The sequence below is a fragment of the Mesoplodon densirostris genome, chromosome 5, assembly GCF_025265405.1.
Source record: "Mesoplodon densirostris isolate mMesDen1 chromosome 5, mMesDen1 primary haplotype, whole genome shotgun sequence".
Lineage (NCBI taxonomy): Eukaryota > Metazoa > Chordata > Mammalia > Artiodactyla > Ziphiidae > Mesoplodon > Mesoplodon densirostris.
Window position 1 is genome coordinate 23,071,187 of NC_082665.1, and position 27,153 is coordinate 23,098,339.

At 31.4% G+C, this 27,153-nt stretch overlaps 1 protein-coding gene across 1 annotated transcript in view; it reads right to left on the bottom strand.

The window, feature by feature from the left end:
• The window catches only part of NCAM2 (neural cell adhesion molecule 2), a 225,875-nt gene that overhangs the window by 29,936 nt on the left and 168,786 nt on the right, over positions 1-27,153 (bottom strand). Inside the window, 2 exon segments of the mRNA XM_060098789.1 lie at positions 15,344-15,524; positions 25,983-26,104. Coding sequence (XP_059954772.1) covers positions 15,344-15,524; positions 25,983-26,104 — 303 coding nt within the window.

The window sequence follows — 27,153 nt, forward strand, 5'->3', positions numbered from 1 at the left end:
TGAAAAAATAGAGCATATTTAAGAGCAGAAAAGAAACCAAACAAAGTTAGTATCTTTAAAATCTTCATGGGACTGGCTAACGTGCCTGAATCAACTGAGAGTATCCATAAGTACAATATTCATAATTACTAAAAAAAGATGACATATTAAGTTATGAATAACACACAGGTAAGTCAATTATTTTCAGCTACCTGTTTTTGTATGAAGAAATCCACCAATGAACCATACTGGACCCTGCTGTAGAGAAATATTTCTATTTCCTTAAATAAACCTTCCTTCATGTCAGAGCCATTGGGTGGAACAGTAAGTCTCAGGATAGCATATGAAAATCCAATAAATTGTTTTCTGTTTTCCACCAATAAGCACCAAGAAGTAGAATATTTTTCCTGTCATTTTTCAAGAACATCAGTGAGCTTTGCATCTAGTCTTCCATGTAATATACATATCCAGTTTAGCTGTGGTGAAATTATATAGAAACAACAGCAAATTGAAGTTTGTCATTCAGAGATTCTTCAAAACATAAATGCTAATTTGAAGAGATAATTTTTAATTTTGTTTTAACCACATTTAAACAGAAAAAAAGGCTACATTTTAGTATGACTTTTAAAATCATTTAATGTTTCTCTTTGTAATAATAAATGAGAAATCAGTAGAGAAGCAAGTATATAGCCACTATGCAAATTATGTATTGAAGCTGTTTATTATGATTTCTTAAAATGAAAAAGATGTTGAAATGGAAATATTTATCTTGGTTTTTATTAGATAGTAACTAAAATATTATTTTAGATTAAATATAATTTATTTCTACAAAAATATAAATAAAGTCGTTTTATAAAGTGTTTTCAGGGCCTCCCTGGTGGCGCAGTGGTTGAGAGTCCGCCTGCCGATGCAGGGGATACGGGTTCGTGCCCCGGTCTGGGAGGATCCCATATGCCGCAGAGCGGCTGGGCCCGTGAGCCATGGCCGCTGGGCCTGCGCATCCGGAGCCTGTGCTCCGCAACGGGAGAGGCCACAACAGTGAGAGGCCCACATACCGCAAAAAAAAGGAAAAAAATAAATAAATAAATATAAAGTGTTTTCAGGCAATGTGTAAAAATCAGAAAATAATAAAATTTAACTTGATATTCTTTTAAGGCTATAAAAAGTTTATATACTATAAAGTTTATTACACTGATCTTGGGAATGCAGCTATACGTACAAGTTGACCTGAGAGCCATAACAGCTGCTTAAGAGAAGTACCATGACTACTCAAAGGAATGGTAGTTGGTGAATACACAGCCTTTCCTTTGTCACAAAGATTTTTCTATTGTTCAATCAAGAAGAAATCAAAGAAACTAGGTTAAAGATATAAGACCATATAAGTGATAGACAAGAGACTTAGGTATGCCTTCTTTGATTCCGTGTAATTTGATAAAACAAACATATGAGGAAAACTGAGGGTGTAAGTTCCTTGACTGTGTCAGTAACTAGTCATTCTTCTTCTCTGATCCTCAGATTGTTGATATAATAAAATAATGGCGTTTGATTAGAATATTAGAATAAATTTTCTCAAATCTCTTTAGTTTCCTCACAGTGGCCCCAAACAACAATGTAATATAAAGCTAACAAGGTAATATAATACTGTGACAGTCACCATGAAAATTTCCAAAAATCCTCAGATAGTTCCCATTTGATACCATATCATTGTTAAGGAGCTTCAGGAAAAATAAATACAAGAACAACAGAAAAAGTCAGCTTACCTTTCTCTCTCCCCCAAGATATAAAACATCTGTAACTAATGTATCAATTGAAAGAAGTTCAATATTATAACAACATATAGATATTATATGAAAATTTTCACTTTGAAATGTATGCAAAGATTTTTAATGAGTGTTATATATATTAAGACATACATTTGGGAGAGAGCTCTTCTGGAGTAAGGAAGATTAAGTGTGCCTTAAAATAATGCAAATCTTGAAAACGAGTATTATCCATTCTGTAATTTCTACACTATTTAATTTTTAACTGACAATGCAACACTTGATTCTGTTTGTAAAAGAGAAATATATATTCATGTCTAAACCACCAGTTTTTTTTCACTTTATAAAAAATAACTGAATAATTTACTTATTAAAGAATTATCATTAGAGGGACGTCCCTGGCAGTCCAGTTGTTAAGACTTTACCTTCCACTGCAGGGGGTCCGGGTTCGACCCCTTGTCAGGGAGCTAAGATCCCACATGCCTCAGGGTGAAAAAAACCAAAACATAAAACAGAAGCAATATTGTAACAAATTAAATAAAGACTTTAAATATGGCCCACATCAAAAAAAATCTTAAGATAAAAAAGAATTATCATTTGAACCCAGGTTCAGCACTAAAACAAACAAACACAAAGTAATATGATGTTTTATAGAGGGCACTGGAATTCCGTTCTAACTGTGACTCTTCACTATGTAAATTCCTCAACCTCTTTAAGTCTCACTTTTCTCATCTAAAATATGGGAGAAATGCTACTTCATAGTAAATGAAATATTGCACTTAAGGCATTCCATACAGTGTGTATCACAGTACATGTTAAAAAATAGAAGCTGCTCTGTTTTCATATTATTGTTATTATTTGTAAACTTCCAAAGCCATGTTTGTTTCATACTTTGGCTGTGGATGAACTGAGACCCTTAATGGTTTTCTACAGCTTTATTCTCATGGTGCTCAAACTGAATTATAGTAATATGTTAACCAAAGGAATTGGAGAAAATCACTTTAAGGATTTATGTCTGCTTTCATAAATTTTTGCTGGCAAAGGAGACTACTCTCCAATTATTACATTATTTAAATGATTAACTATACTAATGTGTTTTATTAAGATATCATCTGATTATTATGGTCTCCACTAGTAATAAAAGTTTCTAAGAAGACCTTAGAACTAGTTTACTACAAAAGTAACAGTATTTGGTATTGTTCCTAAATTATATTTCCAGTATGAGCCTGTTGCTGATTTATTATTTAAACCAAAAGAGAAATCACTCAATGATCATATGTTTATTACATTGAGATATTGAATCTGATCAAGTTAGAAATGAAAACACACAAGACAGAAAACGTTTGTACCAGTAATAAAGAAAACACATATAACAAAGGTTTTCCTCAGTTTTCTTTATTACAACAATGAAGACACAGAAATACAGAAAATAAAATGACATTTAATATACTATGAAACTCATGCATAGGATTACACATAGTGCTGGATATTATGTCAGGGATTTTAAATAAGAGATGATACTGAGGACAATACATATATAACATACATTTTATTTCAAGAAAATAAGCTATGATGAAAACGAATGCAATTAAAATGATCAGCAATAGTCACTTTAAAAGAGAAGTGTTACACATAAAATCAATGTAAGATGTGAGATAAAAATATTCTTGAATGAAATTCATGAATTATGGATGTTCTTAGAAACAGTAAATTTTAATTGCTTGCTTTTAGGGAAAAAAAAGATTTGCTAGAGATTTATTTTGTAATCCCATTTAGTACATAGATAAAATAAAATAAATATGGTATAATTAAAAATTATGCTACCTCTGAATATTATGCAATATTTGCAATGTGTAACTATATTTCTATTACTTAACATGGAGTGATAAAGAATAACTGAATTTAATTTGAACATACACAAATTAAGAAATTTTGCAATATATCTAGACTTAATACAACCAACATTAGATACGTTCACACAAAATTTAATTACACTTGAATGAGCATATCTTTAAAAAGTAGGTCAAATAATAGTCTACTAACAAAGGCATGAGGACATCTTTTGCAGTTCAAATCACCTCAGATATACTAAAAGAACTTTTGAACATATGTGCTATCCTTGAATATTTTGTTTTTCAATTTTGCTAAATAGAAGCTAAAAATTGATGTTATAGAATAATCCATTATTTCTGTAATATTTAAGGACCAGTATTTTAGGCTTCCAATTAGTTAATAGCCATGAAAGAGGGGAGGATGACTTTAAGAGATGTTTATCTAGTTCATAATCTTAGGTAAGATAAAGAAACTAAGGGTATTTGGAAAACAAAGAATTGATATTAAGCTCCCATCTCTACTTTATTTCAGAACAATTAAATTAGATTTATATTTACTGAATCCATTCCCTTACATTAATATTGAGATGCTGCTAATTTTTATAATCTTTATGTATTATAACAAGTTTTTAAGCACCAGGTAGTAAAGAGAGATACTACAACTTTTAAACATTAAAAATGTTAACTCTAGAAAAATACTCTAGTTTAGATTGTGATTTGGAAAAGAATATGTTAATTAGATATTAGATTTTTTCCTTTAGTTAAGACCTAAAGTTTACTCTGTTAATATTTTCTGAATTCTAAGATTTTCTATTGAGTGTTGATAGTGATTAAATAATACTCCTTTTTAAAAATGACATAATCAGCCTATTTAGATATAGTTTTTAACAATTTAAATTTATATTGAAATTATTTCAGTGCTATTTGTAAGATATTCATATCACTAATAATTTGAAATATATAAATTTAAGCTACCCATTCAACGCATTAGACTTGTTGAAGGATTTGTGACATATATACATATCACAAATTCTGAAATTTTACAATTTAACAGAGAGTAACAGAAAAAGAATAGAAGAAATGCATCGTATTTATTCATGACCAGAAATTGAGAGGGAGGAAGAGAGAGAAGGAGGATAGGGGGGAAGGAGAGTGGGAGGGAGAGAATATTAGGAAAAAATAATTGGAAGGAAGAATGAAAGGATATAAAACCAAGTAAGAGAAAGCCTACTTAATTTGTACTTATTCAAAAGCGGTTTAAAGGATATAACATTGTGCCCCACAGATTTGAACCATAATAAAATACATAAAATTACACACTTAGGTATGAACTTTGTGATCCTGTATCTTTATTCATTGAGCGAAATCCTAATGCATAAGGGCTAAAAAATATATAAATGACAATATTTAATTTAGGTCGTGTCATAACAGCTTATTTATTTAAAGCTATTAATGCTGCTAATATCATAAGCAAAAACAAATGGGTGGAGATTTTCAGATAATTTTACATGACTAGAGATATTTCTTAGTTAACTACTATAAACTGAAAATATTATATATAATATTAGCTATTTTTGAAAGCTAGGTCCAAACACACCTAACTATTGTATTGGTGATGTAAATATCCATCTTGAATTACTAAAATAATTTGTAATCTAAAATGATTTGTAAGTAAAAATTTGATTCCTTCATTCTTAGTGTAGGTATACCATATGAATAAATAAAATACTTTGCATGTATCTGAAAGTACTCATCCAGATCTAAAAGTACCTGGCCTAATTCTTCCTTGCATATTCTATTTTGTTCAATATAAATGAATAACCATAAATCCAAATGTCCAGACTTGAAAACATTGTGGAATTTTCCTTATTTAAGTTTTAATTTAAATTAAATATAATTAATGGGAATTCTTAAATAGAAAATGTTTGAGTTGTATAATGATTTCCAAATTAACCCAAATTGTATAACCTATGAACTACTATGCATAGTTGTAATTTTAATAGAAATGCTGAATACTTAAAAAGTCAAAATTATCTGCAATAAAATTATTTGTGCAATTATTTGTTTTATGTAATTGACATACATAATGTTAATCAAATGTCTAGAATTTATTTATTTATTTAAAATTGTTAAACACTTGAGATATTTTAGGGTAAGAAAAAAATAGGAAAAAAAATTTTTAAGAAAAAGAAAGCAAGTCTTTAGGTGTTTCAATCTTGCTCTTGTCTACCAGTAATTGATGCACATATGTACACTTGTATAATGGCTTGGGAAAGAGGATGGGTATAGAGTTTATAAAATCTACTTATTCCCAATGAATAATAGTATTAGGACATAAAAATAAAAATGACAATTTACTTAAGGTTCTTCCATGTAAGAAAAAGTTTCACAGGAAAGAAGATTTTACTACTACCTCCTAGTCTTAATCTGTTAGCATATCCAAAATGTGGTTTGATGGGCCTTAGAGCTATATGATAAATAATTAGAGTTTGAATTGGGGTAGAGAGACATGTAAGGCTGAAGGATAAATGGAGAAAATGATAGACTTCAAAAAATTGGGAGAAGAAGAAAGGAGATTTCAGGTTTACATAAAAAATTAATCATGATACTTCACATGCAGATAATGGTGATTATGCATAAGCAAATCAACCTAAGTTAACTACTGGTATAATATGGTCAAAACAAACTTTTAAAATGATTTTAACATTGGATGATAAGATATACATATCAATAAACATAGGTACATATTTCTGATTATACACAATGAATAACAAAACTCACCTTACACAAAAGTTCATATTTATACATTTCAGACACAGAATTTTATTTAAAAATCCACAGGGTGAAAAAGAATTATTGGGTGATACTTGGGAGAATTTTTATGTCTTGCTTATCAGTCACATTTACTTAGACCTACAGCAGACATTCATTAGACAATAAACGTGCTGTCAGACTTTATGGTTGCATATAACAAGAGTAAAGCTCAAGTAATAAAAAAGATAATTCAGCAACACTTACATATTATTAAGATATTTAACAAATCCAAGAAGGTAGTTTACAATCTCTATGGTTTCATTTGTTGAAATGCAATAGCTGAATTGTTTATAGTTTTGTGCTTTCCTATTTCATATAGGTGTACAACAAAGCACAGAGTCGATTATTTTAAGATATCTGAGAATTTTTAAAAATTTATGCATATCTTAGAACTGTAAAATAACTGTTAATCTAAGAATAAACATTTAGCCAAAGGATAAATAGATCATTAATTTTAGGATTAATATCTTGAACTGTACTTAGATATTTAAAAAATCTAAATGAACCACTCATTAAGTGTAAATAATTCTAAGATATTAGAATTTCAAGTTTAGGTTCTTTTCTGAACTGTCCAAATGTTAGTCTAGGTATCATGCAAACCAGACTGTGTTCTTCTTATCACCGTTGGTGAATTTGAGTTATAGAATATAAAATTTCAAATAAAAATCAACTTTTTTATCTTACTAAAGATATATTACATGTTCTTCACAAAAGCATTTTGTAATCATGAACTAAATCAAGATAATTTATATGACTTTCTCATGGAAGTATTTACAATTTTTTGGAGAGATCCAGTCAGGTTATAATGAATGGGAAAAATTGTTCATGGAAATGTTATTGGAACTCCTTTCTTTCCCAGCACTTGTTACATGTGAGTAATCAACATATCTACAAGTCTTATCACAACTCATGGAATGTGATATGCAATCATGGAGTGTAGTATGCAATTATAATTAGTTCTTCAATAAACAGAACATTGGCTCTTTTAATTTGAAAAATCAAACATTCCCAATAAATAGCTTAAATCCCCACACTGCAAAAATTGGAATTGGGAAATCCATTTGTCTCAGCAGGGGAGAAATAAGTGTGTTTAATCTGTGGATGGGTCACTTCTGCATTCTACAGGTCTGTTGCTAGCTCAAAAGAAAAAAAAATGTACAGCAGTGGACAGCAGAGTATGGAAAAGATAAATTACAGAAAACATACTACCAAAGGCAGGTCTATCTCTAGACGTTACATGATAGGATCCTGTAGGTATTTCTTTAAAGACAGAGAATACTTTCATGCAACCAAACAAATTGATTTTGTTGAATGAATCTCAAAGCCCAGAAACCAATAATTTGATTTACCATGTAAGTTACAGACACTCTTGTTAATATATATAAATCTGATTGCCTGCTAATTGTCCTGAGTGAGTAGTAAGAATCACTTGCTAGCATGTGGTTGGGAGTAAAAAGCACAAAACACTCTTTTCTCATTTTGTGATGAATGAAAATGTGAAAACAAAAATCATTACTCATGTTACTCCCTCAAATCCAGAGGAATCTCCTCTGAGAGCTGGAATCTAGTAACACCTCCCTCTCATCTCAATTTCCTCTTCTTGAAAGTAGTAGCTAAAATATTTACTTCTCTCTCTGATCCTTGCAAAGAAATTGACTCAGGTGTCAAGGAAAAAGTAATAAATAAGTATACATATTGTTAGAACATGAATACTTGATGCCACCTCAAAACACAATTCCAATCTAGTGCACAGGGTGCAACTTTTTAAACATATTCAAACTTAAGTTTTATTTATTTTGGGGCAACTGAAGAAGATATTTTCACTTAATGAAAAAATTCTGGATTTTTAAAAATTGGTTTTCAAATTGAAGAAAAAAAATCTGTTTCACTTTTATTCCTTATGACATTTTAAGTCAATAAAAAGAAAATAAGGCAGCACAATAGGAACACATCTAATATAATAAAAGTTATCAGGTTTATATTTTATATAAATGGTAAAAACAATGAAATATTATAAATATTTATAAAGTTGGAAACTTATATTTAAAAGAATAACAGTCCAAACCAGTATAAAAGATCTACAATTCTACATAAAAAAAAAATTTCTACTTATACAATGTATGGCCATGGATATTGAGTTATATTTGTAAAATAATCAAATGAAAGCTAAGATATAGCAAACGCTTAAGTTCCAAATAAAAGTGACATGATATTTAATAAGCTCAACTTTAGAAATTAAAGAAAAATTTAGAATGAAACAAGTTACGCTGTGAACTAGTACTTGGAAGAAACAACCCTGGTTCAGTTTCCTTCTGTGATTTTCTGACAAATTATCTACTTTAAAGGTCAACAATTTGGGGAAGGGAAAAAAGGCTAACTATTCATGGGTAAGGATAGGTGCACAATTAGTTGGAGCTTAGAAAATATTTTTTTATAATTTTAGATTAGCCTTGAAAATTTGCAGGGAATAAAAGGAAATAGATGATATAGCAACATTAAAACATGCAAGACAAACTTATGGCTATAATGAAAAAAAACCCAGCAGCATTCAGCTGCCATGACTGGCTTCCATTTTCACCTTTATTCGCTTCACAGCATTTATCTGCATGATGAAAATTATTTTTGAAAGTAGAACAAGAATAAAATAATTAAGGAATAAAGAATAGAGTTACAAACATGAAAATAAAGGAAAAGAAAAAAGTGACAGTAGGAAAGAAAAAAAGAGAAAATAATTAATACAAGATGTACACAAAGCCATTACTAATTACTTACAAAAATTATTTTGATACAAGACAAATAATTTTAAAAATCTAGTATAAAACACTTCTAAATAGTTGTCACATATTAAAAACATAACTCAGTTCTATCATTGATTTCTTAAATGTGAACATCTTAAATATTTTTTAATGAAGATACAACTTATTAGAAAACAGTCACCAGTCATTCCACTGTGCTACTGATAAATTCACACTGTTACTTAAATATGAGCTCATCATATTCTGCAATGTTTGCTGCTAGTTTTTTTTCCTGCTATCGTATTTTCCTATAAAACATATTTAATAAAAGTAGTTATATTTTTAATAATGAATGAAGTACCAAGAAATATAATTGAAAACGATAAGTTCACACAGTGAAAATTTCAAAAGAATAAAAGCAAGGAACATTAATTCAACTGGCCATAGGTGTACTCTAGACATACGTTATTGTTGCTCATTTAAAATAATTTTGAGAAACAAAGATCATGAAAATAATTTACAGAAATTTACTTTCGCATTATGTACTAAACCAAATAAATATTGTTTTGCATGTATCATTAGTATTTAGATTTGAATGAGATTTTCAGAGTTAAAATGAAGTTTTTCCCAATTAACTGAACTTCAATTTCACCACTGTTTCAGAATTACTTTAAGTTAAATTCTAAAACAATCATAACCTTAAGAAAGCATTTTAGTATTTGCCATGCACTTGACTGTTTTGTTTTCCATTCATGTTGAGTTATTTGGAGATGAAAGGGTATACTAGTCTTGCTGGAACTAGAGTTGAATGCTATCAAAATAATTTTACTCTACTGTTCATTATAAGTATAATCAAAAAAGTCCATTAAAATAAAAATTAACGGAAAATTTTTAGCAATATATTTATTGGTAGTGATCTATGTCACTTCTTGCTATGGATGCAATTATTTTCCATCAAATTATATTGAGAGTTTATGTTAAAATTAGACATGTTTTCAATTCAGAGTAACAAGAGAAGAAAAAGGAAGACATTTACTAAGGGTTTTGTTTTGTTTTGTTTTTGGTTAAAACAAACAATATTAAACATGTCCTAAAGCCAAAAGAAATGGTGAAAATTTTTTTCAGAGTCATTTTATCTCCAAGAATTTTTTATAGCATTAGATTATACTCATTCTACCGAGTTAGGAATATTTTTAGTCATTAAAATTACACAACAAATCAATAAATATCATTTTAACAGCATCTAGTTCCATAGATGGTTCTGTAATCAGTTTTACAAGAATTAATTTGTCATCACTACCCAATATTTTCATTGTTTATAAAATAAAATGAGATGTAATTATGCTGTATGAATATTACAAAAGAGAACATAATTGTGATTTTGCACACTCTGTTTCTATGTGAATCAAGGAACACAGCTTTCAAAATAAACACATTTAATAGGTGAATAAAGGAAAATATTATTAATCATAAAATAGTTTCAAATCAGAATCATGAACTATGGAGAAATGCGGTATCCACTAAGATACATACATAGAAAAGCCATTATTATCAATAGAATATATGACATAAGAATGTAAGGTAAGCCTATTGTTAAAAAATAGTCCCTCAGTCCAACAAATAAATGTACTCTAGATTTAGCTTGCTGCTTTACTCAAAGAGCTAAATATATCTGAATGCACATAAGTAATGGGTTTTTAAATTCAAAGTCCATAAACTTTATTTGGACAGTTTACAATGCAAGCTATTTAAAACATAAATTAAAACAAAATTAACTTTTAAACTCCATATATTCTCCAAATTAAATAAGGCTTAAGAGTTGCTAGTTTATTATACATAACTAATTTAAAATATGTTTGAATTTATAATGTGTATTTTAAAATGGAATAAGAAATTATATAACTATAAGAGTAATTATGATGAAGGTATATGAGGATCATTTTTTTCTTATTTTGCTGATACGTAATTTTAACTCTATAGTATTTTGTGGGTTTAAAGGCTCTCAAATTCACCATCAACTATTGCAGCTTCTAAAATTGTCCCAAGAATCCTCCCAGAGCTAAATCAAACAATTCTTGAACTATAAGTGTACGTCTTTGATCTGGCTTTCCATGAGACCTTAGCAGTCTCTGGATTCAGTCACAGTAAATTAGACATTATTTTGTGACATTTTATAGATAAAATAATTATTTTATCTTTCCATTTTCCAGTAAGATACTCTGTTTTTGTGTCATCTGTATAGTTGAGAGGGGATGAATTCTATCTCCTACCTTCTCAGATAGCTTTGTCTGTACATCTCTATGTCTGACTTTTCTTTGACTGCTTGATCTGTTTCATCAGATGTGAAACACGTGCTAGCATTTTTCATCATAAAAGTCCTTCTAACACTGACTATTTTTCCCCCTCTGCTCACCTTCATACAGAGCTTCTTGAAAGTATAAATTAACATGGACTCTAAACCTGCTAACCTCCCATACAATCCTCAGTTCATTCCTACCTAATTTCTCTCCTAAGCACTTCAGCAGAGATGTAATAAACACATTTCACATCTCTTTCAGTTGATTTGTTGACCTCCCAGCAGCATCTAAAGGGGCAAATGTGATTGATAAATTTCTTCTAGAAATATGACTGTCTTTTAACTTACAAGATACTACAGTCTTATGTTTTTCCAGGAACTCTAGTCTCATTGGGAGAGGGAGGGGTTTCCTCGTCCTGTATAACATGGTTATACAGGACATGGTTCTTAACACTCTATTCTTCAGTAACTCAAGAAGCACCCCCTGAACATTAATGTTGTGCCAGTCACCCTTCTAAGTACTGGTATTGGGTACTGGGAAACATCTATGAGTATCACAGACATCAACTATTTCTCATAGAGCATAGACATTACTCACTGTATGGTTTTATCCCCACCCAGGCTTTAAATACCAATTATATGTTAAGGCTGAAAATATCATAATGTATATTTCCAAGCCATGGCTGTCTTCTCATCTCCATACACACATATCTAACATCTATTTGACATTTCAAACCTAACGAATACCAAACCAATTTATGTTTGACCCTTACTCTCCAGATCCTGCTCTGTTTATACGATTCTTCATCCTGAGAAAATCATCAATATCTACTGAATCTATTCTGTTACACCGGCAGGTTAATCTACATCTACAATGTGTCTGGAATTTATTCATTGCTTTCTTTTTCTATGGTTATCATATTTTTTCAAGCATTCATGTTCATCCATCTCTTGCTTCTATCCCGATGAGCAAGATTAATCTGTCTGTAATGTCTATCTATTCATATAATTTCCCTGCTTCAAATGATTTCTTATGACTTTCGGATCTGTTTTAAAATTATTTACATGGTTTTTAGAAGACCTTGGATTGGTTGGGTCACATATCTCTCAGTATCCTTATTTTTGTTCACACACCTCCAGGTTCTCTCCCAGCCATTTTTTTCCTAGTTCTTAAAGTAAATCAAATTCCTTCTTCTTTCAGAGACTTCTTCCATATAAGACACTTTCCCTGGAAGTCTACTTCCTTACAAGTTTCTTTCAGAAAGTCACTTTCCAAGGGAATCCTTTCTCAAGTCTCACCTACCCTTATAAGTTAGGTATACTTGCCAAAGGCTCTCATGGCAGCACACTGCACCAGCATGTCTCTTAGTGGTAATTACTTGGTGTTTTTTCTAATTCTTGATTAATGTCTATCTTCCCTACTAGATTGTATAGTCTTTGAGTACAAGAACCAGTTCTGTACTTTTCACAAATAATTCCTCTGCACTCATCACAGTACTTTCCACAAAGCAAGACCCCAGTGAATAACTGGAACGAATGAATGAATAAATATTAATATTGCAGAACCAGAAGAAACTAGCTTAGACATTAGGAAATACATATCAAGAGAAGTTAAATGACAAGAGCAAAGTTGAAACTATAACGCATTTTCCTTCTAAGCACTGTCCACAAACTAACTTTCCAAAACTGAAACAAAAAAATTTTATAGTAAATGCATCATAGCATACTTTAGTTATTTTTGTGCCTCCATATATATATATATATTATATAATATATATATATATAATATAATATATATATATTCTTCATATATATGTTCTTCATATATATTCTATCTTTATTTATTTATCTTTTGGTTTATACTTACTATTGGTTTTATTAACAGCAGTTTCTTATAAAAACAGCATAACAGGGACTCTGGGAGTATAATGTAAAGTAGCATGCCTGAAATCTATTTTATTTACAGTTTGCATTTTATCTATAAAATATAACTAAAATATTGCCTTCCATTTCAAAAAATATTCATTTTTATCTTGATAAAAATAATTATTCCCTCCAAGTGTATGAGCTAAATAAAAGATGTAGGAGGATGTTGTAAATAGTGCTGCAATGAACATTGTGGTACATGTCTCTTCAGCAGCATAGCACAGGGAGATCAGCGCAGTGCTGTGTGACAACCTAGAGGGGTGGGATAGGGAGGGAGGGAGGGAGGCTCAAGAGAGAGTGGATATGAGGATATATGTATGCATATGGCTGATTCACTTTGGTGTACAACAGAAACTAACACAACATTGTGAAACAATTATACTCCAATAAAGATCTATTTTAAAAAAAGATGTAGGAGGATGAAGTTTGCTCTTGCAATCCTCCTTTGAAGATTCTGACTCAGATTAAAAATCATATTTATATCATGTTCCTGATATCTGCATAGAGGATAATTACTACAAACATAATGCATTATAATTGTAGAAGCATTTATTGATGTTTAAAACTCACAGAAACAATGAAGTTAATAGCTCATTCAACCATTCTTTTTATTAGGTGTATCACCTTGTAAGGAAATGGGATTTGTCATATGATTTAATGTAGCTCTGACATTGAACAAATACTTTAGTCTCTCAAAACTGCATTTGTAAAATGAGGATAACTCTAACTCTTTGTTGCTCAACTCAGATTCAAGAATAAAATGAGACAATAACTGCAGAAGTACTTTGTAAATTATAAAAAGTACCACTACAATATGATACCCAGCTATCCATATTATTTCTAGATACTTCCAACTTCCTAATTTCAAATTATAATTGGAAGCACTTATTAATTAATACTAGCAGTACAAAGCCATGATATAAATTACTTTTAAACCATAAAACCAATAGTAATTACTTTTTTATAGAAAGATTAATTGTATAAAGCTGCTTTCAAATAAAAGATGATGTATAACAAAGTCATACTAATTAAATTAATATTAATTTGAAATTACAAGAGGATTAAATAGCATGACTGAACTGACGAATTTTTTTCCAGTCTCAAAAATATTATGTAGTATTGATACTCTATTATAATATGACTTAAATAAATCTTGTTTATGAATATGCAGCTCTGATGTCTCTATCTATATATAAAGAGTATATGTGTATATATACATGAATATAAATTTTAAATTAAAAAATTTTAAATACATAAAGGAATGATGAATGTTAAAATATGACCAATATGACAACTCATTAACAGAGTTAACTGACTATGAATCAGAACAAATTCTTGCATCTTCACCTCTATAGCATGTATCTGAAAAAAAATTAATATCCCTCCTGTAGACTTTGACAATATCACTAGCATAAAATAATGTAAGCACTATTCCCTAATAAAGGTAGCCACCAGTGTGCTGTGGCCACCAATAATGAGTGTCCTGCAACTTTTTGAGCTTCTTTGAAACTCTATTCATAGTTCTTTCTGCGGGTGTATTTGTGGTTGTTTCTGCCTCATTGTGTGATAAATTTTATCTTTCCAAACTCAACTTGCTTAGTCAGGCATGAATGGGCTCATTTTCCCAGAAGTGGAGGACCAGGCCCCATGTATTTGGCAGAGAAGTTTTCCCCTTTGCAAAAGTTTTTTCTGGTCTCAACGAATATTTTTCATGTTGATTTTCAACAGTTTCTCTTATCATCCATCCTCCCCCTCTGCTCATTCTCTCTCTACCACTTCAACCACTAAAGTTGTCAAAGTGCATTTACAAATGAACCAATCTTTTATGGCAAGAGCAACTGAGAAATCTTTATTAAGACATGTAAATGATCATGATTAGAACCTAGAATTTATACTTCCTTCTATAAAATTATGTTTTCAATATTAAGAAAAAATCCAGAGGGGTAATAAAAGATACCATCATATTTATTTTCAGCCTAAGAAAGCATATAGTTTGCTTACCTTTAATAATGTTGGGTTTTGGTGGCATGCTGAACTCATAGACTGTTGGTTCTGAATATCCCAATCTATTGGCAGCTGTAATTTGAACTTCATACCCCATTGTCCACTGTAGATGCTCTAAAATAATGTGGTCTTTATTCCCCTGCACTTTTTTCTCTAGCCACTGGTCTTCTTTATCTTTCTGTAAAGGCAATACAAATATATTTTGTAAATACTCGTGCACTAAAGTTGTGATCTTTAAAAAAAGTTATCTTGAAATGGAACAAGTGGGTTTATTAAATCAAAAAAAAAGGATACTTTCTTATCCACTGGGATAAATTAAGTTGTATATAGATGAAGTTATTTCTAAGATTTTCCCACAAAATTGTAACTGTTTTTAAATTAGCTGGAGTGAAAATTCATAATTAATCCTTGATGATTCAAATGATAATTCACCTCCGTTAAGATTTTTTTTTTAATTTCACATATATCAGTTTGCTGTTTAGCCACTTTGTTGATTATTAATAATCATGTGAACAGGGAAAACAAAATATTATATATAGAAAAAGCTTAACATACCCATTAAAATAATTTCCAGAGACTTGTTTAATGTTTGGAGCAGGGCAGGCAGTGGGTAGTAAAGTGTCTTACAAATAAAGTCTGGAATTTTAAAATATGTTTAAATTTCCATTATCATTTTTTTTATTACTATGATGTTTTGGACTTATAATGAAGCAACATACAAGAAAAATTATTACCTGTTAAACAAATTATTAACATAAGAAAATCAAATATGTTATCCTATCCTGAACATTCTACACTTAAATCCAGACTCTTTTTCTAAAATAAATGTTTTGGACAACATGCTATTTGAATAACCCTTTAAAAAAATACTATGACTACAGTTACAGATAATTGAAATAATTTTATGGATTAAACTATCCTAAGCAATGTGAGCATTCAGCTGAGCCATATGTTAACCATTTAAAGTTTAAATGGTAACCTCTGCCTGTGTCCCTCATCTACATTACAGAAATGAGGGTAGCAGCTGCCTGTTAGCTTTCATGAGGAAGCAAAGAGGAAAACTGAGTAAATTGTATATTCCAGGGCATTAAGAATCATAAACACTTAACAAATGACAGCTATTATTAAAAAGAAAGAATTTCCATAATAACTATACAGAAATGAAATTATATTTTCTCTGAAATCACATATCTAATAATCCAATAATCCATCACTGCCACTGAAAATCTCAATTTCCCAGAGGTGTAATTATAAATAAATTGTAACCTGGACATAGTGATAAATAGAAATATAGATATATAAACAGATCAATAGATCGATTAGTCAATCTTTTTTTAACCTCAGAGCTCAGCCCCGTATTACGTTAGGTCGAGCCAATATTTTACAATGTTTATTTGACTAGAAAGAATAACAATGTTTTCTACATTTATAGTGAAAAATTAAGATTTATTATCTAAAATCAAATTGTGGAAGTTCAATTCATGATTACATTAAATTGATGGTACTACAAATATTAAGTATCCTTCAAAAGGAAATAAGACCACATTACAGTTTTGGTACCATACTGTGATTTTCTTTTCCGACTTAATTGGTTCCATAAAACTTTTATTACAGAGGAAGTTGGCTGGCCTCTTTTGTTGCTTCATCTAAAACTGGAGATACTACCCCCGTCCAAGTGTTTCGGACAAGCACTTAAAATTATCATATAAACAAGAGGTAAATTCCCTTCCTTTTTGAAACTTATAAACTGACTAATTTATTAGACTGGGCTGGTGTCCAGTGTTATGAAGTGTACTGAAAAGCCACTGGAAAACAACAGTTTGGACCATAAACCTTGTAACTTGTCTAAGTCATTAAATGACTAGTAAAGTTAAGAAATAAATTTAGGTGTGTTTTTGAATTGCTTAGAATAGCTGTGTCATTAGCCAGGATTGTCCCAACATCCCTTTCTTCATCAGTTCATTCATCAATTATTCAGTCTTTAGTGGATAGTGAGACTGTTCAGGAACTATGAACACAGCAGTGAATAAAACATGTACAAATCCTTATTTTGGAGTTTACAAACCAACACAGAAGGAAGACATGAGTTCTTTGAAAAACAAGAGGGTGTTTTGGGAGCATATAATAGGGAGAACTAATAGAGTCGAGGAATCAGGAAGGTTTTCTCTGGGGAAGTAATGTCAACTTTGCTGGAAATAAGAAATTCCAGTACCATTTTATTTTCATTCATTCTCACCTAGTGAATGAAGATGTGATTCCTTCACAGAAGTTTTGATCCAAAAAAATAGGCAAAATGATTGAAAACCTCAGAAACATGCACAACCACTGGGAGATGTAAAAACAGACACTGTATGTGTATTGTTTTAAGTACATGTAAAAACACTTCATAAGTATTGACCAAAAAATATATATAAAGCTAACAAAAATCTCCACTGAAAAATAATTTTAGATCATATGATATATGACATATATATATACAAACATACATATAAACAGTAAAATACATATATAAATCTTTGATATATTGTAAATTGTATATAGACACATATACAGAAAGGAGGAGATGAAGAGTAGGAAGACTGAATGATCAGATAAGGACAAAGTTACACAAAACAGTAGAGAGTTGCCCCTGTGGATGTCCCCTTACATCAATAATTAAGTATAAGTTCTAATTTATTATCAAATGCTTGGTGAAAGTGAATATTTGTGTGGAAATCCAGAGTTGAGTTTTGCTTTGGATCTGAGTGGAGATGTGGGTGAAAGAGCCAGAATTAAGCCAACAGCTGATATCTGGATTACCCTAGCATACAATTTATTATACAGAGGGACGAAGATACTTCACGTCCTTTAGGTTATTCTCCAAAACTACTATTTCCGAGAATTGAGTATTTGAAGTGAAGCTTCCTGACAAGCCCAAGGTATGCAGATAGTCTCTTGTGAATTTCCAGTCACTTAACTTTCAACTGTTGAAGCTCTTAGCCTGATAAATAAAAGCCCCTCCATCATTTTAGATAGTTGGGCTGATGGCATAAGGAACCGAAAGGAGTGCTAATAATTTCCCCAATTTGAATCAATTTCATCTTCCATTCACCATTAGACAAGGAGGCTTTTTAATCCCTTAATTGCTATTCCTAGCGAATGGGAGAAAAATAAAGTGGGTGTTACCCTATACTTTCCTAGGCATCAAAATCTCATTTATGCATTTGTAGAGTGCCTCATTTACAGAACTTAAATGCTGAGGGAACAATTTAAGATAATCTAGATGCAAAAAGTTCCCCTAGGTAATTCAATGAGATGATTTGCTGAATATGTCTATTATTAATAAGCCAGTTAAATGTTGAAGGGCAGCTATTGCAAAAAATATGGTCATTTTGCTTTGATATAGTTTCTTTTAAGCAATCCTTTTTGTCGAAACATAGATAGCAGGGCCATATGACCATTAAGGGGACTCCTTAAAAGTTATTCTAAAATCATAATGTCAGCATATAGGGAAATATCTGCTATCAGCTGTATAGAGAGAAGAGTGGAGGAGAGATGGAGATGGTTTTGGTTTGCTTATCTGTAGCTGACTCCTTGACTGTTTTTATTTATACTAAGAAGAAATCTACTAACTTTCTTTTCAAAGTCTCAGGATATATATGGTCAACATCATCTTAAGTAAAAACTGAATAATTATAAAAAGAGAGGACAATAGAGGAGGTGAGCTTGTATTAACCTGATTAATTTTAAAGTTCCTGTGATTGCACTGTGTTACGATTTAAGATTGTGTGTTCCCATGCAAGGCAGTTCCTTGTTCCTGGACTTCCAGTAGCCTGGTTCAGCTATTCACTACTTGTATGACCTTACAGAAGGCCTCCGAATTCTCTAAAGCTCTGTTTGCTACTCTGAATATGAGAGGTGATTTAGCAATCTGGATAATTTACACACACACACAAACACACACACACACACACACACTCTTCTGTGATTGGGAAAAATGCAAGGTTTGGAAGTTTTTAGGAGAGTTTCAAATTCTAATCTCTTTTTTAACGTTATTATAGTTGATTCAAACTGCCTTTGTTCCAGGTCCTGAAGCTTGGTAAAATTTTGTAAAGTGGACCCTACTTTATTGATTCCTACTCTCTATCATCGAGGTACTTCTTTAGGGAAAAATAAGATCTAATTTTTCCCATTCATCACCTTCTGTGTTCTCACATCCCATGAAAATTCACACAGTGCAAGTGTTTTCCCTTGCATTTATTAATTCTTGTATTTATTAATCTAGATACAGGATCATTTGTAATTGCACAATATAGACTAACTCATTTATTGTCATCGATGCATTTATTCATTCAGACAACAATTAGTCTATTCGATGCTAACGATACAAGGATTAATAAAAATCATCATTTTCACTAACAGCAAAGAAAAAAAATACCAAAAAGTTCAGTACACTTTAATGTCCATAGCTATTCAATGTTGGAAGATATTTCAAAACTTAAACTGTTGGCTTTAAAGAAATGTCAATATACACACCTAGACATAATTAAATGAGAAAATAAGTTATTTATAAACTATTAATAATTTATTAGAAAATAAGTTCCCACAACAACAAAACCCCAATTCTACTTATTTATTATTTTAATACCTTTTTCAAAATTAACTTTTATTTTTTGATGGCCATTGAGATACAACTTTCCAGACTTTAAGTCAGGCTAAGAAGGTCAATTATGACCTAGAAACACATGCTAGAGCAGTCTTTCTAGTCCCTATAGTATATTCCTCAAAATTGATGTTAGGTCACTAATTTTATTTAACCCTTCTTAGCTCAGAAAATCTATTTAATGTACCAACACTAAATGATAGTTATGATCCAATACTTATCATCAAATTAGAGAGGAAACAGTGAAAAACTAATGGAAACATGTACAAAAGTATTTATTAAATTATATAGAGTTATTTTGACATTACAATGTGAAGTAGGTAAGAGTATTCTGTACATAGAATAACTGCTGTAATTTTTTCTATACACGTTATGAGATTAATGCTTGTCTTTATTCTCCAAATACATTGTTTAATCTCACTGACTTATTAGAGATGTTAATTTTCACAATAGGTCCATGGAGGCATCTAATTCTGCTTTTATTACTCTAGTTCTGTTCTAATAGATTCTGTCTTCTTAATAAGTCACTGAACAAAGTTGTGTGCTCTATCTACTACAGGATAACACAGAATAATGTGTTTCCTGATTCATAATCTATAGGAAGTTAAACATTCTCTATATTACAATATGATTAGTCTTCCTTTTCCAGTGAAATGCAGGTTTAAATATTCAGATTCAATGTCTGCTATAAATCAACAGTCACGTAAGGAACATATTATCTCAATTTTGTTTCCTAGCTTATAAAACATATAGTCCTGTGCACAGGGGAGTTGAAAGGTAGGGTCAAAGAAGCAATCAACTAAAACTCATAAGAGTGTTCCTTACTTTCCAAATTTACCTATTTTATTTCCATAGAGGTTATCCAACTAAAAAATGCATTACATATAGCTAAATAAAATTTTAAGTTGTTCAGCTACACTTTATTCCACTGTGGAATTCATGCAGTTTGAGGAACTAATCAATGAAGTAGCTTGGAATCATAGAAAGAACAGTAATAAGTTATTTTTGAAATAGTTATTATTTCAATTACAAGTGCAAATATCAAGGTAGTTGCAGCTATAAACATTTAGCAACTGAATCTTGAACATGAAAGTTTTTAATATGAAGAAGTAACCTGTTGAGAAAAAAAATGTGGAGAAAATTATTCCTCCCCAAGATGGGCTGTTGTTTGACCACATAAATATAACTTTATACTGTATCTTGGAATTTGCAATTGGGCCTGCAGGGCATGATATTTGCAGGATGGAGGAGATGGTAAAGGGAGAGAAAGAAAAACATAGGAATATGGAGATGATTTTAGTGTATTGGAGTACAAGGCATACCACTAAACCATATGGTAAAGATGAAGTGGATCAGAATGGTTGTATTTGGAGGCACAGGTCCTAGGCGATTGAGTTAAGATGGGACAGTGGATGAGGAGTCAATACAATCTCCACAGGCAAATTTCAATTCAGCCCTTACTGCTGCAAAAGCGTTTCTGCTATAAAGTCTCATGTTTTGTTCCCCATCCCCACAGGTGACCAAGTCACCCGAATTCTGTAAGGTTCAGTTTGTCCATTAAAAAATGTGAAAAAAATCACTTTATGTATGATTATATATATATTTTTTCTTCCAAGAGTTAGCAATACCTTCCTTGATATACGAAGGATATGAGGAATTACTTTTACAAATCTTACCGTAGAAGCCCAAAGTTCTACTATTAAAACAATGTTTCCTGCTAAAATGCTAATAAGCTTTATAGCAGTAACCCAGTAATTGATTATCCATCAATTATAGCTATGTTTGAATTATGCAACCAATCATTTTCATTACAACATTTAAAATGAGATCCACTAGTAATTTTTGTAGTTAGATAAAGCTGGCTCTTGGAAATTAAGAGGAGAGGGTTGGCAGGACAGAAATAAGATGGAATTGGGGAGAAACTAAAACTTTCTTTTATTGGTAGAGTAAACACAGATATTGAGTAAATAGGCAAAAGCAGGACATTGCTAACATTAGGCTGGTTGGGGGCGGGGTGGGGAGAAGAAAGGCAAAATAATGGAAGCTAGAGATTTACTGAAAACAAAACTTTTTCTTTTTCAAGTTTTAATCTGAGGTGGAGCCACATTTACTACATGTAAAGGTAAAATATATTGATGATCTATCTAAATTTGAATCACTCAAAATTTTCTAATCTTATTATAGTTAACAATTTACTTATCTATAACACTACTTATCTGTGTCCTTGTATGTTTCACACATAATTTCTCATAGAAGACTAATTCTAATACACATTAAGGAAACCAAAGTAAACTTGGTCAGCATTTTAAACAGCAATTTATGTTTTCAAATATATACATATATTTCCCCTTGAATGTCTATTTCCATTTTGTGAATCTAATTGGCTCTAAACAGATGTAGTGATACTCCAGTGAACATTTTCATTTCAACAATGACTGGGACCACTATTTGCAATAGAGTGAGTGGAGGTGGGAGATGCTAAACATACTGTAATGGGTGGTTCTGGATGGACCACTGTTATGCTACCCAAAGTGCCAATAATGTGTTTTTTTAGATACATAGGATTCATGACAGGGGCACTGTTATGGACTAAATTGTGTACACCCTCACAAATTCATATGTTAATGTTCTAATCTCCAATGTGATTCTATTAGGAGATGTAGCCTTTAAAAGAGGTAATTATGGTTACATGAGGTCCTTAGGATGGAGCCCTAATCCAAGCCCTAAGAGGACTTGTATTTTCATAAGAAGAGGAAGGAATACCAGAGATGTGTGTGCAAAGACAAAAGGCCATGTGAGGACACAGCAAGATGGTAGCCATCCAGAAGCCAAGGAGAGAGGCCTTGGGAAAAACTAAACCTGCTGAAACTTTGATCTTGGTCTTCCAGACTCCAGAAATGTGAGAAAACACATTTGTGTTGTTAAAGCCACTTGATCTGTGGCATTTTGTTATGGCAGCCCTAGCAGACTAAGACAGCCTTTATAATAACATAGGTAATTACTTTAACAGTATGTTGAAGACTCCATTGTTTAGCTGACCCAACTCCCAATTATAACACCTTTCTTTTAGTGGTGGTCATGAGACATATTCTATCTAATGAGACATAATTCTAATTCTGATTCGTGGAGTTTTTGAAAAATGTGTATGGTATTGTTGGAAAAACAGATAAATTAAGCTTAAACAGCCTAATGCTCCTTTTGTTCTTTTTGCTCTCTTCACGTTCTAAAGGTAGATGTTAAGGCAACGTCTTAGGAACACAAGGTAATCTATATGAAGACAAAAGCCAACATGTTAAGGAAGAAAGAATATCAGGAAAAACAATTTGGACATCTGACTATATAGCTGAACAGTCACAGCATTCCGACATATGCATGCTATATTAATAAAACTCACTAATAGATGCAGAAAAGATACAATTTGAAAGAATAAATATTTGCCATCATCAACTGAAATTAATGATTCTGGTTAAAGTCAATATAACATTTGTGTTATTTCCAATATCAACTCTTCAAATGGCCAAGACAAGTACAGCTTTTAGTTTTAGGTAGAAATTATACATATAGAGAGTATATTAAGCATATTTTTACAACTTGTCATTGAATTTCAAGGTTCACCATGGGATTTCATTGAGGTTACCTACAAATTCTTACCATTCATCTGGATTTTGTGCCATAAAATTTTCTGGGTGCAACTGTAGGCCACAATCTGCATTCAAGTTATTTTATCCCAGTTTAATTCCCACTAATTTGATTTAAGTGTATGACCCTTACAGAGAGACTCTTTCCCTTCCAAAGAGTTTCCAGATGGTCAAATAAGAATGACCAAGAAACCTGGCTTGACTACTGAAACACCATCAGATTCATAGAGAGACAAGTGAGCCTTTCAGAGTTCTTTTAGAAGGGAGGCATGAAGTCTCCATAGCAGATTACCCATAAGACACACACAGCTGTTCATCGTCCCCAGCTTGAAACCTGCAACAAAGAGTGGCCTAGGAAGGGGATATCAGTTGGAAATGTAAAAGACTGAACTGGTGTCTAAAATTAATTGTTGACGTATGCTACTCAAAATTAGACTCCTTTTTACTATCCCTCAGAATTGAGATGTTTGGATACTACGTATAAAATAGACAACTGATGGAAACATATTGTACAGCACAGGGAACTCTACCTAATGCACTGTGGTAACCTAAATGGCAGAGAAGTCCAAAAGGGAGGGGATATCTGTATGTGTATGGCTGACTCATTTTGTTGTGCAGTAGAAGCTAACACAACATTGTAAAGCAACCATACTCCAATAAAAATTATTTTTAAAAAATGAAAATATTTAGATGTTTGTGTTTAAAAGCAGCAACATTATAATTTAGAAAATTGTGGATTTGTGGGAAAATAGTTAAAATTCATTAAGGAGCAATTACACTATTTTCTAAAATATAACAAACTTGGAAAGTATTAATAGGTGTTCAATAAACATAAATATGAAATTGAGACATTATGGGCCTAATCATAAACATTAGTAAAACAGAAGGGAAAAAAATAAATTAAAAATAAAATGATCACCTAAATTTCCAAGGTTTGCCTGATGTGGAGAAAAAAAATGAGGAATATTTTTCAATCTGTTTTGTGAGGCCACCATTACACTGACACTATAAAACAAACAAACACAAAAAAGTAATCATGCCAACTAGAAGCCAGAAAAAATTTTAAATTCAGTGTTACATTTCAAAAATTGCAAGAAATGAGTAAGTGTTGGAATACAAAAAGGTATATGTGAATTAAAAATGATAGCTGCACATAATTTTGTCACAGAAACAAATTTAAGGGAATTTATTAAACATATTAAAGTGAATTTTGAAAGGATGGAAAACGAAACAAAATTAAAATAAATAGAACTGACAAAGTATTATGGAGATAATCATAATCATTAGTAAATAAACCTTACAAATTTTAATTAAAATTGTCTTCCACTTTTAACATATTCCATAGTAGACACAAATACTCACTGGTTCTTATGGCAAAGTTGTTAACAGAAATCACTTCTAGTGGACTTTGAAGTCATTTTCAGATGAAGGCAAAATCTATCAGGTGACTTCCTTCATCACTCTGCAACTAGAGGACACCCTTAATCCCCTGCATAGAAGACAAGTCCCAAGGCAGCTTTGAGCTGTCCAAAGTCCCATATTAGTGCTAATTAAACTTGAAGAAATCTATTCCCTCTTTCTCAAGTTAAATGTGGCCATTCTTTTTAAAATGTTGATTAAGGTGATTTATATTGTAAAATCCTTATTAAATAATAAATGTATTTTTTTTTTTTTTCTTTTTGCGGTATGCGGGCCTCTCACTGTTGTGGCCTCTCCCGTTGCGGAGCACAGGCTCCGGATGCACAGGCCCAGCGGCCATGGCTCACGGGCCCAGCCGCTCCGTGGCATATGGGATCCTCCCAGACCGGGGCACGAACCAGTATCCCCTGCATCGGCAGGCGGACTCTTAACCACTGCGCCACCAGGGAGGCCCAATAAATGTATTTTGAGTTAATAATAATTTAATAATTCATGAAAATGAATAATAAAGTAAATTTGAGATGTGATTTGTTTATCCTACCTACAGTAACTAAAGTTGAGAAGATAGCTTAGCTTGAAGTTACCAAAATCAAGCAGAGTGGAAGGTGAAATATCCTGCTAACCTTGTCAGAAAAACAGGGAAAATGATATCTCATTGCTGAAATGTTACTAAGTTTAGAAATCACAAGATGAAAACCATAGCATTATTTTGATTATGTACACTAAGATTTTACAAAAAAACAAACAAACAAGCAAACATTCTACATCATATAATGATGAATTTCGGCAATGGAAAATTAACATTTGAATTCCTATGAAAACACGTTATCATTGTTGTTACCTAATATGCATTCACTTCTGATATATCTATAAATTCAATGCAAATTTAATGCAACTTGAAAACACTGTGCAAAATGATAATAAACAGGGTACTTACACTTCTATATTTCACGATGTATTCCAAAATAGGGGCCCCTCCATCATCCTGTTTGGTGATACTGAGTTTAAAGCTCTTCCCACTGCTTGGTTGTCCATGTATCGATGGAGGACTTGGTTCACCTATATATGCAATACAACATTCTTAATATTTGCACAGACCTCATATATGTAGAGAACCTGAATTTTAAGTAAAAAAACACTGTCATGTAATCAAAATGTATGATGTTATCCTGGGTTTATCACTTTCTACTTGCCCTTTGTGTGATATAAACTCTGATCCTCTTTTTACCCATCCAAGAAATAGAAACATTCATAAATCTGGAAGTATCATGCCAAAATTGTGAAAACTCAGAATTAAATATAAAGTTTATATTGCAAATGCTCTGAGAATAGAACTCATTACATTACACAAGTGTACAACTTTATTTCTTGTATTAATAGTCTACTCTCATTTTTTCTAATATAAATAGTTTGTAAACATTTTGTAAATATTTATGAATATAAATATATTGTCATCAAACTATATAAAATATATACCTACCAGGAAATACAATAGCTTAGCAATTAGTTATTTGCTTTAATAAACAGTTTTTAGCTAGATGCAGATTTTAACAAAGAAATTTTGTAGTATCCAATCCATAGGCGGGTTACAAATCTGTCTTTTTCTTTTTTTTTAAATTCTAGTTTCATGAAAATACTTCCTTTTAGAGTTATTATTCATATGGAGATGGTCTTATAATAAAGATATTTGTAATATTTTTAATATGAACAGGGATCTACTGAAGTGGAAGAATTTTCTATATGAAGGATGCCATCACTGCTTGGCAACTTGGAATGGGAATTCTCTGTCCTGTGTCACTTATGTGATGTCCTTGGGCATGCACTGGCATACTTTGCCTCTGTTTACTCCAATTCCTTATGGATATGGATATGATAAGATAACACTAAGAAACTTTTAGTGGACATGATTTAATTTGCAAAGTTTCAGAAAACTGTAGTACCTGGGCTACTCAGAGGAATGCCAAATGACAGACAAACTAAGCAGAATATAGTGGAGAGGATGACATGCCTCCCAAACTAGAGAATCTGGGGTTTTTCTCAGCAGATTACCTTTATTTCCAATACAGTGTTTATAAACTTAAGCAAGTGAGTATTTTATTTTAGAAAAG